The sequence below is a fragment of the Drosophila virilis genome, chromosome 5 (genome assembly GCF_030788295.1).
Source record: "Drosophila virilis strain 15010-1051.87 chromosome 5, Dvir_AGI_RSII-ME, whole genome shotgun sequence".
Lineage (NCBI taxonomy): Eukaryota > Metazoa > Arthropoda > Insecta > Diptera > Drosophilidae > Drosophila > Drosophila virilis.
The window spans coordinates 23,889,757-23,901,776 of record NC_091547.1 but is presented as its reverse complement, the minus strand read 5'-3'; the positions used below and the strand labels follow the sequence as shown (position 1 = coordinate 23,901,776).

The following is a 12,020-nucleotide window of genomic DNA, read 5'->3' as shown; positions in this document are numbered from 1 at the left end:
TGTTGTTGTTGTTGTTCAGTCTGGTGCTTGTCTGGTGTTCCGTTATTTACAGCCTCCCCAGCGGAGGGAGTGGGCGGCGCGGTTGAAAAAAAAGAATAAAGCAAATTTTGGAATACTTTTTGTAACTGTGAAGCCACCCGCATTTTGCAGTTAAATTTATGTGAGTTTTTCTTTCGCGTCTGCTTCTTCCTGGCGTCTCCTGAAGGCGCACTTAGGAGACGCAAGATTTTTAGGGCGCATTAAAAATTCATTAGCTCGGCAACTTTGAAGTTTTAATGTGACCAAAACACAATTTGGTTAAACAAAAAAGAACCTGAGGCTACCAAATTGGATTCCATGCACACGATCTGGCCCTATTGAATCTAAAATTCACTTACGCGGATTATTCAAAATGAATCAATGAGTAATTCATTGAGCCTTGAATCATTTCATATATCGTATGATCAAATTAATAGACCAATTGATACAAATAACTTTTAACTGCCTTTCACCTTGAGATATTTGATACTAATGTATAGAAAATATACCTTACATTTTATTTAAAAAAAAAATAATAATATTAATTACTCACCTGAATTGATTTTAATTGGATTTAAGCTCAAATGCAAAATTGAATTTGTATTTGAATTTCGTAGAGGCTAAAAGAACGAGTAGGGGGAGAGAAAACACAAAAGAACTAGATTAATATTCACGCCGATCGAATTTGTTTTTTTTTTTTTTTAATAAATCAAAGCGCAATATCAATTTATTTTATAGAGAAACGAAGAGGACAATAAAAAAAAACCCCGAATATGAATGAAAAGCACGATGAAAACTGGGATAACAAAGCCTCGCGACCTTGGTGGCTGTGTTGTGGGTTGAAAGTAGTGTAGCGGGGGAGGGAGGGGGCTTTTAATGTTCAAGGCCTTTTCTCAGCTACAAGTGCAGTGCGTAATAAATGAACAGTTTGTTCTAATTTCAAGCACACACACACACACACACAGGCACCGAACGTGAGGCTAACTGGACACAGAAGTAGCGCGCGAATGACGTCATAGGTCCGAAAGGATGCTGCGCGGTCTTCACAATAACAATTTGCTCATCTTCAGTTTCAATTCACAATTTCAAAGTATTTCGCACGCATCAAGAAAACGAAAGAAATTACGCGCCCAAATTAGCAGCGAATTTGAATTGCCGCTTTTGCAAATTGTACTTAATAAATTAATTTGCTTATTAACACGAATGCGTTTCTAACATAACGCGGCCACATAAAATTGCACGCAATTGCTGTTCGTCAACGTGCCCGCTGTCGTTTTAAAACCTATTTCGCTGTTTAAGTAATTTTAATGTACAAATAAACGCGCGCGCACAACCTTACCGCAGTGCATTTGCTTCAAGACTGAAGCTATCGATACGAACTGTGTCATCGATTTGAGCGCCTGCACAAGACTCAAATGTGCGCATGCAGCCAACTTCACGCGGCGCACAAATGCGCAGCTAACTCTAGCTAATTAACAGTAAGCTGTTATTAGCAGTTCTTTAACATTTGGCGCACTGCTAGCAATTGAAAGAAAAAAGGGATCGCTTATACATGGCATAAATGTTATTGCGAACACATTGGTATATTTTAACTAATTGACAAAATTGTTGCTACTACAAGACAAACAATGGACTGGAAGTTCTAAATAAATACATAGCGTAACACTAGCTGGGCCGCCGGCGCGATTCAAAAGCCACCTCAATGCGACTGCGTGGCCGCCAGCGCTCCAAAAGGAGCAGCGTAAAGTGGCCGACGACGAGAAAGGCGAGAAACCAGGCGCCACACTGATAAACGGCATAGATCAGTTCGCTGAGTGTGAAGGCGCGCTCCTGCAGCACACGATCGTAGACTTTAACCGTGCGCTGGGCCACATCCTCCCAGTTGTAGAGCGTCTCCACCAGCTCATTGCATCTGTGCGGGCACAGCACCGGCTCAGTTTGGCTGCTCGTTGCCGCAGTTGGGCCACTTATGGCAGGCACACTTTTGACAGACTTCTTGAGGCGCTTACGTCTCGCACGCGCCGTCTCCTGAGGAATGTTGCCGTTTGCAGTTGAGCTGGTGGCCGCGGCAATCTTGCGGTGTCTATCGATGGCCACCAATATGGCGGAATAAATAGCTTCAATGTCCGGCTCAGCGAGCAGTATCAGACTATTTGGCAGCACCTCGGGTATGCCACCCACGCTTGTGGAGACCACCTGCAGACCACAGCTGGCTGCCTCCACAATGGCCATGCAATACGCCTCCGTTAGCGAGGTGTTCACAAAGATGTGGCCGCGCACGAGCACATCCCGCACCTGGGCATGCTCCACGGCGCCCAGTATCTCCACACGATCCTGCATGTTGGTCTTCTCGCGTATCTCCTCGAGCAGATCCCGTTTGGGTCCATCGCCCACTATGATAAACTTAACGTTTGGCGTGTTCTTAAAGCGCGGTATCACCCCGGCCAGCAGATCGATGCCCTTGCGGTAGACCAGACGCGAGGCGACCACAATATTGATGACTCCGTTAACCGGCCGCTGTGCGGGATCGGGCGTAAAGAGAGCCGTGTCCACAGCATTGGGTATAACCGAGACGCGATGCTTGGCAACACGAGCGCGCAGCACCGTGTTCTCCTTGCCAATGTGGGACACGCAGATCGCATGGTTCACCATGCTCAAAGTGATCTCCAGTAGCTTGTTTGTCAGCGCAGCCGACAGATCGGCAAAGCCAAACAAACTGTGGTCCGTGAAGACGGTCTGAAATTTTGAAGAAGTTGAGCGTTTAATAACAATACCCAATATAAAGATTCATCCACCTTCAGTCCTAGCAGAGCGCCCACCATCAAAGCCTCATGGGCCAAGGCACTAAACGCAGAGTGACCATGCACCACGTCCACCTGTTCCCGCAGCAGCACCGCCCGCAGCATGGGCACATTACAGACGGCGGTGGGCAGGATGCATTGATTGTAGCAGACCTTAATGGGCAGATAGTAGACCTTCAGGCCGTGGGTCATGTGGCGTATGCCGGTGCAGTCTCCATAGGCGTGCGTCAGCACAACAACCTATTTTAGGATACGAATTAAAAATAGATTAGATATGAATTGCCGCTGTAAGGATGCACGCGCTCCACCTTGTGTCCCAGCGCCAGCAGCATTTGCGAGAGATTGTAGACATGCTCCTCGACGCCGCCGATGCTGGGATAGAAAAAGTCCGATACCATGCATATGCGCATTTTTTACATTGATTGCAATTTGCCAGCTCACATGCACTTGACATTACACAAATAAAACTTTTATTACAATAATAAAAAAATAAATGAAACTAACAGCTTTGAGTTGTGTTGTTTCAATTGGAGTATGTTAAGCTAAACGGTTCATTGAACCGTTCATGAACAATACGTTCAGTTCTGTAAATGAGTTGCTCATGGCTGAGCTAATTGCCCGAATATCTGGCGTATATTAAAAAATATATTCATGAAGCGAATAAAGAGAGTTTAAAAAAACAAATTACAACGACAACTTGTTTGATTTGATTAATTCAAGCACAATCCAGCTTGCCTGTAAACAATGCTAACATTTCCCATTAACATATCGATAGTCAGTGTGCAGCACACTAACAAATAGAAAATCGATAGTTTTGTGCCAGCCCTTGCATGATAAATAACATTTAATGTGGCGGCATTTTGTGGAAACACTGGCCGCAATTTTGTTTTGATGCACGAAGGACTTGTGAAATTCGCCTAAATTCTTATTTAAATGTGTCAGCAGCATGCCAAACAGCTCGAGAAAGTCGGATGCAGCTGATATGAAGACGCCCACCCGAACGGCGAACAGCAGCAGCAGCAGTGTAAGCTCGACGCCAACAAGCCTCAACCGGCGACAGCCGCGCAAACGACGCCGCATTGAAAAAGATAATCAACATCAGCGCAGACAGAGCCTCGACTCGCAGCTGGGGGACTGCAACATTGAGGATGCCAAAGAGATTGATCGACGGCTGCGCAAGGTGGCACGTGCCAATGCCATTAGCAGCGAGGACATGCACAAAGTAGTGCGTCGTGTCGTTCGCAACGAGCATGTCCTGGCCCTAGTCACACTCAAGGCCGAGGATGAGCTGGCGCGCGAGAAGCGCGAGGCGGCCGCTGCTGACGAGGAGCAGCAACGCGGCGCCATCATCATCACAGAGACACCCTCTGTGCCAAAACTGACGCGCGCCAAGGCACGCGAATTAAATCGCACGCCCGGCATAACTCTGCCGCCGCTAAATGAAACGCCAGTGAATAACGAGATTGAGGCGTTAATACGCGAGGATCTGCACTCGGATGAGGAGGACGAAGAGTACACTTTCAAGGAGGATGATTTCCATGTGGGCTAACTTTTAGATGCACCATCTCGTTCATATTAACACCACATTTCACTCTCAATTGCAGTCGGATGATGATCCGAACACGACGGCCTCCGATTTCGATTCGAATCCCTGCACTCCGCAAACCCCAATGACCGCCAACGAGGAGTCGCCGGTCAAGTTTACCGCCGATGGCTGTTTTAAACTGCCCCCAGACAAAAACTCGGAAGATCCGCGCATCGCAACGCGCACACGCTCCAAGTTTTGTCTGCAGCAAACAACAATCGAGGATTTGCAGTCGGAGTTTGTGCCACCGGACTTGGACCAGAGCGATGTGCCCGAATATGACATGACCGCCAATGATGCGGACTGGATGCAATTCCTCACTGACTTCTCCAAGCCGTTAAGTAAGTGCAATGCATACTAAATCAATCAATCATCCAATAAGTCGGTCAGTAAGTCAATCAATCAAACCAGTTTGTATGTCAAGCAGTCAGCTACTGAAGTAGTCGTCAGTCAGTGCATCAATCAATTAGTCATTCATGGCTCTTTCAGTCAATCAATGACCTAATCAGTACGTCATTCGAGTCAGTCATTCATAAGCTAATCATGCAATCAGTTTGTCAATCAGAAGTGAATCAGTCACACATGAGACAATCGAGCAGTTAGTCAAACAAATAATTCAGTCAGCAAATCGAAAGTCCGTCAATCAGTTAGTTATTCCATCGAAGAATTCAGTCTGACAAGCTTCTCAATCAGTTAGAAGAACAGTCAGTCAATCAATCAGCTAGTCAGTCATGACTCATTCACTCAATCAATCACCCAATCAGCTTGTCAATCGAGTCAGTCATTTCTATGTCAGTTTTTCAATCAGAAATGAATCAAGTGTCAGCATTTCGCAGCATCAATCAATTAGTCGGTCTGTGCATCAGTTCATCAGCCAGGCAATCAATCAGTCGCTAATTCAGTCATCATTCGTGAGTTAATCAATCAGTCTATCAATCATTTAATCAATCAGTAAAAATACTTATTTACACTCATATATTTTATATAGACAACAGCTTTCTTGGCGATGACGACGATCCCATCAATGATCCGGAGTATGTGGCCGCTGAAATGGTAACCGTGGACGCCGAGGAACTGCGCGATGTGAATATATCGAAGAAAGAGCTCACTGATTTGGTCTCGGAACTATTCGCGGGTCTGTTGCAGGAGGGCGTCTCGCTGGACTCAATTGAATTGGAGACGCCGCAAAAGTTTCTCGCCGAACAGTATGTTACGGCGACTGCGCCAGTCGCAGCGCCTGTAGAACCCATTGAGCAGGTGACGCGCCAAATAGACTTTGATGCGCCCGGAACAACTGCGCCAGTTGACATGACCATGCCAAATATGACGGGATTGGAGTCCTTTCAGCCACAGCTTATGTCCACGCCCAGCACATTGTCCGGCCTGGTGCCGGTGCCCATTGCGGAAAGCACGCTCAATAGCAGCCATTTTGATGCATCCTACACAGTAGTTAACATCTCGCCGGGAGCAATCGGACAGCATCCGCCGGAGCTCATAGCTGTGCCGCTGCCAGGTCAGCCCAATTGCTTTCAGCTGGCCAAGGTGCTGGCCAGTATGCCGGCACAGCCGCTGGCGGAGAGCGAGTATCGTCCGGAGTCCTATGAGCCCTATGACATCAACTTCTCCTGCAAATATCTGTCCATCCGGAAGCACATATACTCCGAGTATGAGGCACAATTTGAGAGTTTGCGCCACTTGAAGCCGACGCCAACGCCAAATCCTGAGCCCGCTGCAAGCCATATCAAGGGCTTTACGCAGACGCAGCATGATCTCCTACAGCAGCAGCTGCGCATACACACCCAAATGCTGACACAGACATTCCTGCAGACCTACTCGCATCCTCTGCTCTATGCCATGGCCGAGAAGCCCCGGCAAATGCTGGAGGAGCTGCAGCAACATGCCACTAAGGATGCCAGCTTCAATTGCTGGAATCTGAATGGCGCCGTGGAGCTCATTGACAAATGGCAGCACGATCTCAACAGCGATGAGTACGAGGAGCAAAACAAAGAGATGATGCGTTTTATTAACAAGGAGACGGAACTAACGTAAGTTCTGGATGGTTAACTGCTTCGCCTTCCAACTAATCCGCCTACCCCTCCAATTTAGCGACGGGCACACACGACAGGTGCCACGGCTGCCGCCCCGCATTATGGATCTCATGCTGGACAGCAAGGTGTTTATGTATCCGCAGTATCTGCCGCGGATGGCGTTTCAACCCCGAACTTTGCAGTTCACCGCATACGCGCCTTCGGAGTATCAGCTGATTGCCATGGGCCTGGAGAAGCATCTAAATGCCATTAAGACCTCCAAGCGGAAGTTGCACAAGAGCGCAGATCCCATTCGGGTTGCCTGCAACCGCATGGCCAAGGATCTGCTGCACGGCAAGCAGGGCAGGCGGCTGTTCCTCAAGGTGAAGGAGCTCTGCGACATGGAGCAGTACAATCCTGTCAAGTATTATTTCGAGCATGGGCGCGCTCCGCCCGTAAACCAAATCCTGCTGGGCTTCGAGGGCGGCCTAGTGCAAACGCCGCGCGAACAATACCATGCGCTGCCCAGCGCCTGGAAGTATTATTTAGAGGTGAGTGCGTCTATCTATATTAAACTATGTTTGATTGATGCGTGGATTGGCTGATTGATGAACGACGTGCAGCTCAAACCGCACGAGCTAGGAAGCTGAAATTTTCACAGCTAATATTTATGATGCAAGTGACTTAAGGTTTTCTAAAGTTCCGTGCACAAGTGTGGAAAATCGGAGAAAAGCTGTTGGTATGGCTTTTCTTGGTTGTCCGATTGGCCTCAAACCTATCAAATATCTATATAAAATTATTAATTATCGCCACAATGGGGTCGAAATATTGGATGTCAGAGAAATATTCTGCCCGTGCAAAGCCGGGTAATACTGGCTGGTTTTACAATGTTTAATTGGGGGAAAATAAAATCTCTATACATGGTTGATAAACGGATAAGAAACTTAGTCTAAGCTGTAGGCTAGTGTCCGACACGATCTCTGGGTATGAGACGCAGCTCGGAGCCATGCTTGAGGAACACATTGCCCGCCGTCTGCTGCGGACTGATGCCAATGCCGTCGTCTGTGATGATGGCGCTGGTCTCTGCGGGCACCTTGAACTCCTCCGAGGCGAATTTGAGCACAGCTGTGAATGGCGTCGCCTCCGGCACGCTGAGCACCTTGAAAGGCAGCTTGGGATCCGATGTGAGCGTTATTTTAAATGTTACTTTGCTCATTTTGTTGTTATTGTTTGGGTGTGCAGAATGCAAATACTATGTGACGTGGTCAGTTTTTGTTGTGGCTGCCAGCTGCTGTTCCAATGGCCTTGTTGGGGTTGTTGTGAGGGAACTTGCCCACGGCAATATCTATTCGAATTAAAAATTTGTTAATTGGGGCTCTTTAAAGTGCAAAAAATCGTGAATATAATTGAAAAACAAAATTTCTATTTTGCTCTTACGCGCAGTGATGTGCAAAAGAACGATAACGCATAAAACGTTTTATATCGATAACATCTATGCACAGCTACTTCCATCGCTGACTGTTTACAGCGCTTGTTGCTGCCCAGTGTTACCAATTAGCTATAGTTCACTCGAAATGTTATCCTTTGTATGCACTTATCCACTGAGATTTTAACAGCACGAACAACGAATTTAAAAAAAAATGATGCTGGCACCATTTTGATACAAAGATGATCAGAAAGTTGCGGCTATTCCGTTACCAAGCTCTTACTAATTTTAGCCGTTTTTAGCTGTTTGTCAGCAGTACAGCACTGGTATTGGTATTCTGCATAAATCTCCCGCCTTGTTATCGAAAAAACAACGCGTCTTATCGATAAAGTGTATACAATTCTCACGGTTTAGAGCGAATTTGTAAATATACGCTAGAATTTTGGGAAACGTAATTTGAATTGGGGCTTATTTGTTTGGTTTGTTGCAGAAAAACTGGAATAACGATAAGCGTACCCGTCGCAGCAACAAATCATTTCCAGCTCGTGCCTCGTCGGCAGCAAGTGTATCATATTTGGAATTTGTACGCGAAGCGGTGGGCGAAGATCTATTGCTGCCCGAGAGTCTGGGCGAGGCTGCGGCGCCACATGGCAGTGCCACGGGCTTAACGCATTTATCTCCAGAAACGCACACACAAACCAAAGAAGAAGGCAACTCCAAGTCCCATACTCAATCTGAATCTCAGCGCAAGCCTCGTCGCATAATCGACGAACGAAAACAATCCTCATCATTGACCATCAATGTGAACTACGTCTTTGGCGGTGAGCTAGGCGTAGTCAATACGTACGGAGCTGGTGTCTCTGTGCCCTTTCAGGCGAATGATTTTGCCAGCAATGTGGCGAACATAAATCGCACGCTTTATCCAACCAGCGAGTGTAGTTCCTTGGCGCTGCCACCGCCGCTGCCGTCATTGCCGGACGATGCGCCACCGGCAGTGAATCTCTGCTTTGATGCACTCACGCAAACCGTGCAAATCAAAGAGTCGGACCAGTCTGCGGAACAGACCGGAGAGCAAAAAGTAGACGTCGCCAGCAGCTCGAAGCGAGCGCGTTATCAAATTTACAAGCGGCTGCTTTTTGCACGCACACAGCGACGCCGCAACTTAACAGCGAAGTCAACGTCGGCATCGCCGTCGCGGTCGCGCTGTCGCTACCACGTGTTGCGACAGCGATTGCGCCATAAGCTACAGCTACGCTGTCAAGCGCTAATCACCTCATATGCCAGCTACCTGCAGCAGCAGCGCGAACTGTACGCCCACGCTCCGTCCGTGCAGCACTATCACAGACGCTTCCTGGCGCTCGAACTGTACACGCAGCTGCTTGTCGAACTGAATATGTTTTGCCAGAGCAAGGAACATCCGGTGCCGGTGCCGGAGACGAGCTCGAGCATGAGCTCGCCGCAGCAGCAGAAGCGACAACGCTGCGAGGAGGCGGCACGCATACGCAGAGCCAATCGGCAGGAGGAGATGCTGCGACACATGCTCAAGCCGGATAGTCCGGAGGAGCGCAATCGCAAGGATGCCAGTAAGTCCAGCGTGGGCGCTAAATTAATTCATTTAAATACGCCACTATCCTATTGCAGCCTTTGCTTACAACTTCTACGATAAAGTGGAGGAGGCGTTGCTGTCTTCCAATCGCATGGAGGACTGCCACAAGTTCAATCATCTGCTGCAAACCTTTGACCCCAAGCAGGATAAGGTAGTTGATTTGTATTTGGTGAGTGCTGTACTTTGTGATCTCTCTTTCGCTAGATCCGCTAGCTCACGCCTTGTCTTTGCCTTTTAGAAAATGGAAAAATTACTGCTGCCCGATCATCCCGAGCTGGCCGAGGTGTTTCTCAACTTTCTGCTACCTGCGGAGGCCGCTGAGCTGGGCAAATACTTTGAATACTTCATGATAACCAATGCCAGCAACTTTATCAACAAGCTTAACATCTACTTTTGCAAGCAGCCAGCGCAAATCCGCAAGATCTACGCATGCCTCAATGAACTGGCCCAGCTGCCCAGCGTGAGCATAAAGAAGGTCCAATCCAAAATTCTGCCCCTGCTCAAAGGCAATCAGTTCCTACGCGATTGGTTTGTGCAACAATTTCCACAGGCCAAGCCGCCCAAGCGGTAAGCACTTTACCCATTAAATATCTTATCATATTATATCAGGGTATCTTTTAGCTATTACTTATGTTTCTTTATTGTATATTTTAGCTTTCTGCCCCCCGTGGAGACCATGAATATGCATGAGGTGCTGGGCAATACCAGCGGTACATTTTCGGAAACCCTGCAGGATCTGCCGGATGATTCGCCGCCGCAGGCCAAACCGCCTGGCTGTCAACTGAAATATGTGAATGGACGCATATTTTATGGAGCCAAGGTGATGCTGCCAGCCAAGCTATCCTTTCGAGCGGCCAGTCTTTACAACGAGCAATGTCACGAGCCGCTCAGCAGCGACGTAACCTGTGCGCATGGCGTACGCGCACACGGTGAGAAGCTAATTAACTCTGCAGGCGCAGTGGACAGTGATGATGCGGCAGATCGCAGCGAGGAGGATGATTCCAACCGAACGCTAGTGATTGACACAACCACCGGCGACGAGGAGAACAGCAGCTCCTCCCTGGACATTTGCGATGACATGACACTGCGCGCACACGCCATGCGGCTGAATGCTAGCATCAACAGCACCACATTCAACTGGGGCCATCATCATGGGCTTCATCAGTCGCACGGCAAGAAGGCTGCCAGTAATTTCGGCGAAACCTCGCCGCGTCGTCAAACTGCGAACAATGTGTCGCCTCAGTCGGGACTGAATGCGCATGCGAGCGGCGTCTCGCCCCAGCAGGATAAGCGTAAGTCGCCCAGCAAGAAGGTGCGTTCGCCGCTGGGCCAGACGCAGGCGCGTCCACGCTACAATGTCCAGCCCATGGTGGTCATTCATGAGCCACAAGTGCGTGGGCCTGCGCCCGCCTCGCCGGCCATTGAGTTTGCGAAGCGACTGCGCACGCTGATCAGCCAGGATGGAAGCGAGCCGGACAACAAGACGGGCATACAAATCATAGCGCAGGCAAAGCGGAAGAGCAATTCACCGTCCGTTTCTAAACTAGAGCTTACCTCGCAGGAAGACCCAGAGTATCTGCCTGAGAATGCAGCAGAGACGACCCTATCGCTTCCCCAGCAGCCCTTCCAAGCTATTAAAATGGATATTGAGCCGGAGGTGACCCAACTGAGCAGCGGCAGCACACCGCAGCATGTAATTACCACGCAGTTTGACAGCGATGAGGACTGCAAACTGGACGTGGTGGCCTCGCTGGCCAACTCTGTTCAGGAGGAAGAAGTGCAGCCGAAACACGAAGTAGCCTGCACCTCCAAGGCGGAGCCCGTACAACCCAGCTCAACGGGCGGTTGGACGCGCGAGGAGGACAAGGTGATACTCATTGAGATGAAGCGTGGCGCACGCGATCGTCAGCATCTAATCAGGCGGATAGGCGCCAAGCTCAAGCATCGCAACGAGGCCGAACTGCGAGCGCGGCATCAATTTCTCATGGATTTTCTATCCAAGCTACAGGGCAAATAGAATATATTGAATGTATATAGAGAGTTTGAGTCCATAAGTCGACTGCAAATTGGTTTAACATGCATGTTAAGGCATAAACCTTAGGGACTGTCGTTTATTCATTTTAAGGCACAATTTGTATTGCGAATTAGTTTAACATTCGAGTTAGGGCTGTCTGTTATGATAAACCGCATTGATAATTAATTTGTCATGCATGTTAGCTCTGTTTTCGAGGACAAGCTTAATGCGGATTAGTTAAAAATTGATTTAAGAGCTGTTTTTTTTTTTTTCAACCCCGTTGCAGGTCAGTTTAACATGAATGTCAAGGCATAAACCTCATTGCAAATTATTTATTATTTTGATTAGAAAACTCATCGGATATTAGTTTAACATTCATGCCTAAATAGTCTTAGCTGAGAAAGCTCTTTGTAAATTGTTTTTTATCAGTTTAATCATATGTTTAAGTTAAGCAGATCAGTCGAGAAGAAATCTAGATTGGGCTTACCTGAATAAATAACAAAACTAAATGTATATATAAATAAGATGAATCTATTGTTAAAA

General features: G+C 47.8%; 4 protein-coding genes across 5 annotated transcripts in view; 1 reads left to right on the top strand and 3 right to left on the bottom strand.

Moving 5' to 3' along the window:
- uzip (beta-pore-forming protein unzipped) overlaps window positions 1-1,392 on the bottom strand; it is a 38,476-nt gene extending 37,084 nt beyond the window's left edge. Inside the window, exons 1-2 of one of the 2 annotated variants that reach the window (XM_002048941.4) lie at window positions 1,358-1,392; window positions 572-638 (exon numbers count right to left, since the gene is read on the bottom strand). The gene's annotated coding sequence lies outside the window, so the exon portion shown is untranslated. The remainder of the gene's footprint in view (window positions 1-571; window positions 639-1,357) is intronic. The other variant, XM_015174042.3, reaches the window with a different exon arrangement.
- A 172-nt stretch (window positions 1,393-1,564) lies between these two features.
- Window positions 1,565-3,519, bottom strand: PIG-A (phosphatidylinositol glycan anchor biosynthesis class A). Its single transcript, XM_002048943.4, has 3 exons — window positions 3,128-3,519; window positions 2,814-3,059; window positions 1,565-2,754 (listed from the first exon to the last, which is right to left on the bottom strand). Exons 1-3 carry the CDS (start codon window positions 3,227-3,229, stop codon window positions 1,684-1,686), a joined length of 1,419 nt encoding a protein of 472 aa, XP_002048979.1. The 5' UTR covers window positions 3,230-3,519; the 3' UTR covers window positions 1,565-1,683.
- A 143-nt stretch (window positions 3,520-3,662) lies between these two features.
- Window positions 3,663-11,990, top strand: mute (muscle wasted). Its single transcript, XM_002048944.4, has 8 exons — window positions 3,663-4,359; window positions 4,424-4,745; window positions 5,393-6,449; window positions 6,511-6,982; window positions 8,348-9,440; window positions 9,499-9,632; window positions 9,702-10,030; window positions 10,118-11,990. Exons 1-8 carry the CDS (start codon window positions 3,766-3,768, stop codon window positions 11,478-11,480), a joined length of 5,364 nt encoding a protein of 1,787 aa, XP_002048980.2. The 5' UTR covers window positions 3,663-3,765; the 3' UTR covers window positions 11,481-11,990.
- Window positions 7,309-7,886, bottom strand: Ufm1 (Ubiquitin-fold modifier 1). Its single transcript, XM_002048945.4, has 2 exons — window positions 7,869-7,886; window positions 7,309-7,776 (listed from the first exon to the last, which is right to left on the bottom strand). The coding sequence occupies exon 2, from the start codon at window positions 7,645-7,647 to the stop codon at window positions 7,393-7,395; it is 255 nt and encodes an 84-aa protein (XP_002048981.1). The 5' UTR covers window positions 7,648-7,776; window positions 7,869-7,886; the 3' UTR covers window positions 7,309-7,392.
- Window positions 11,991-12,020: the final 30 nt, after the last annotated feature.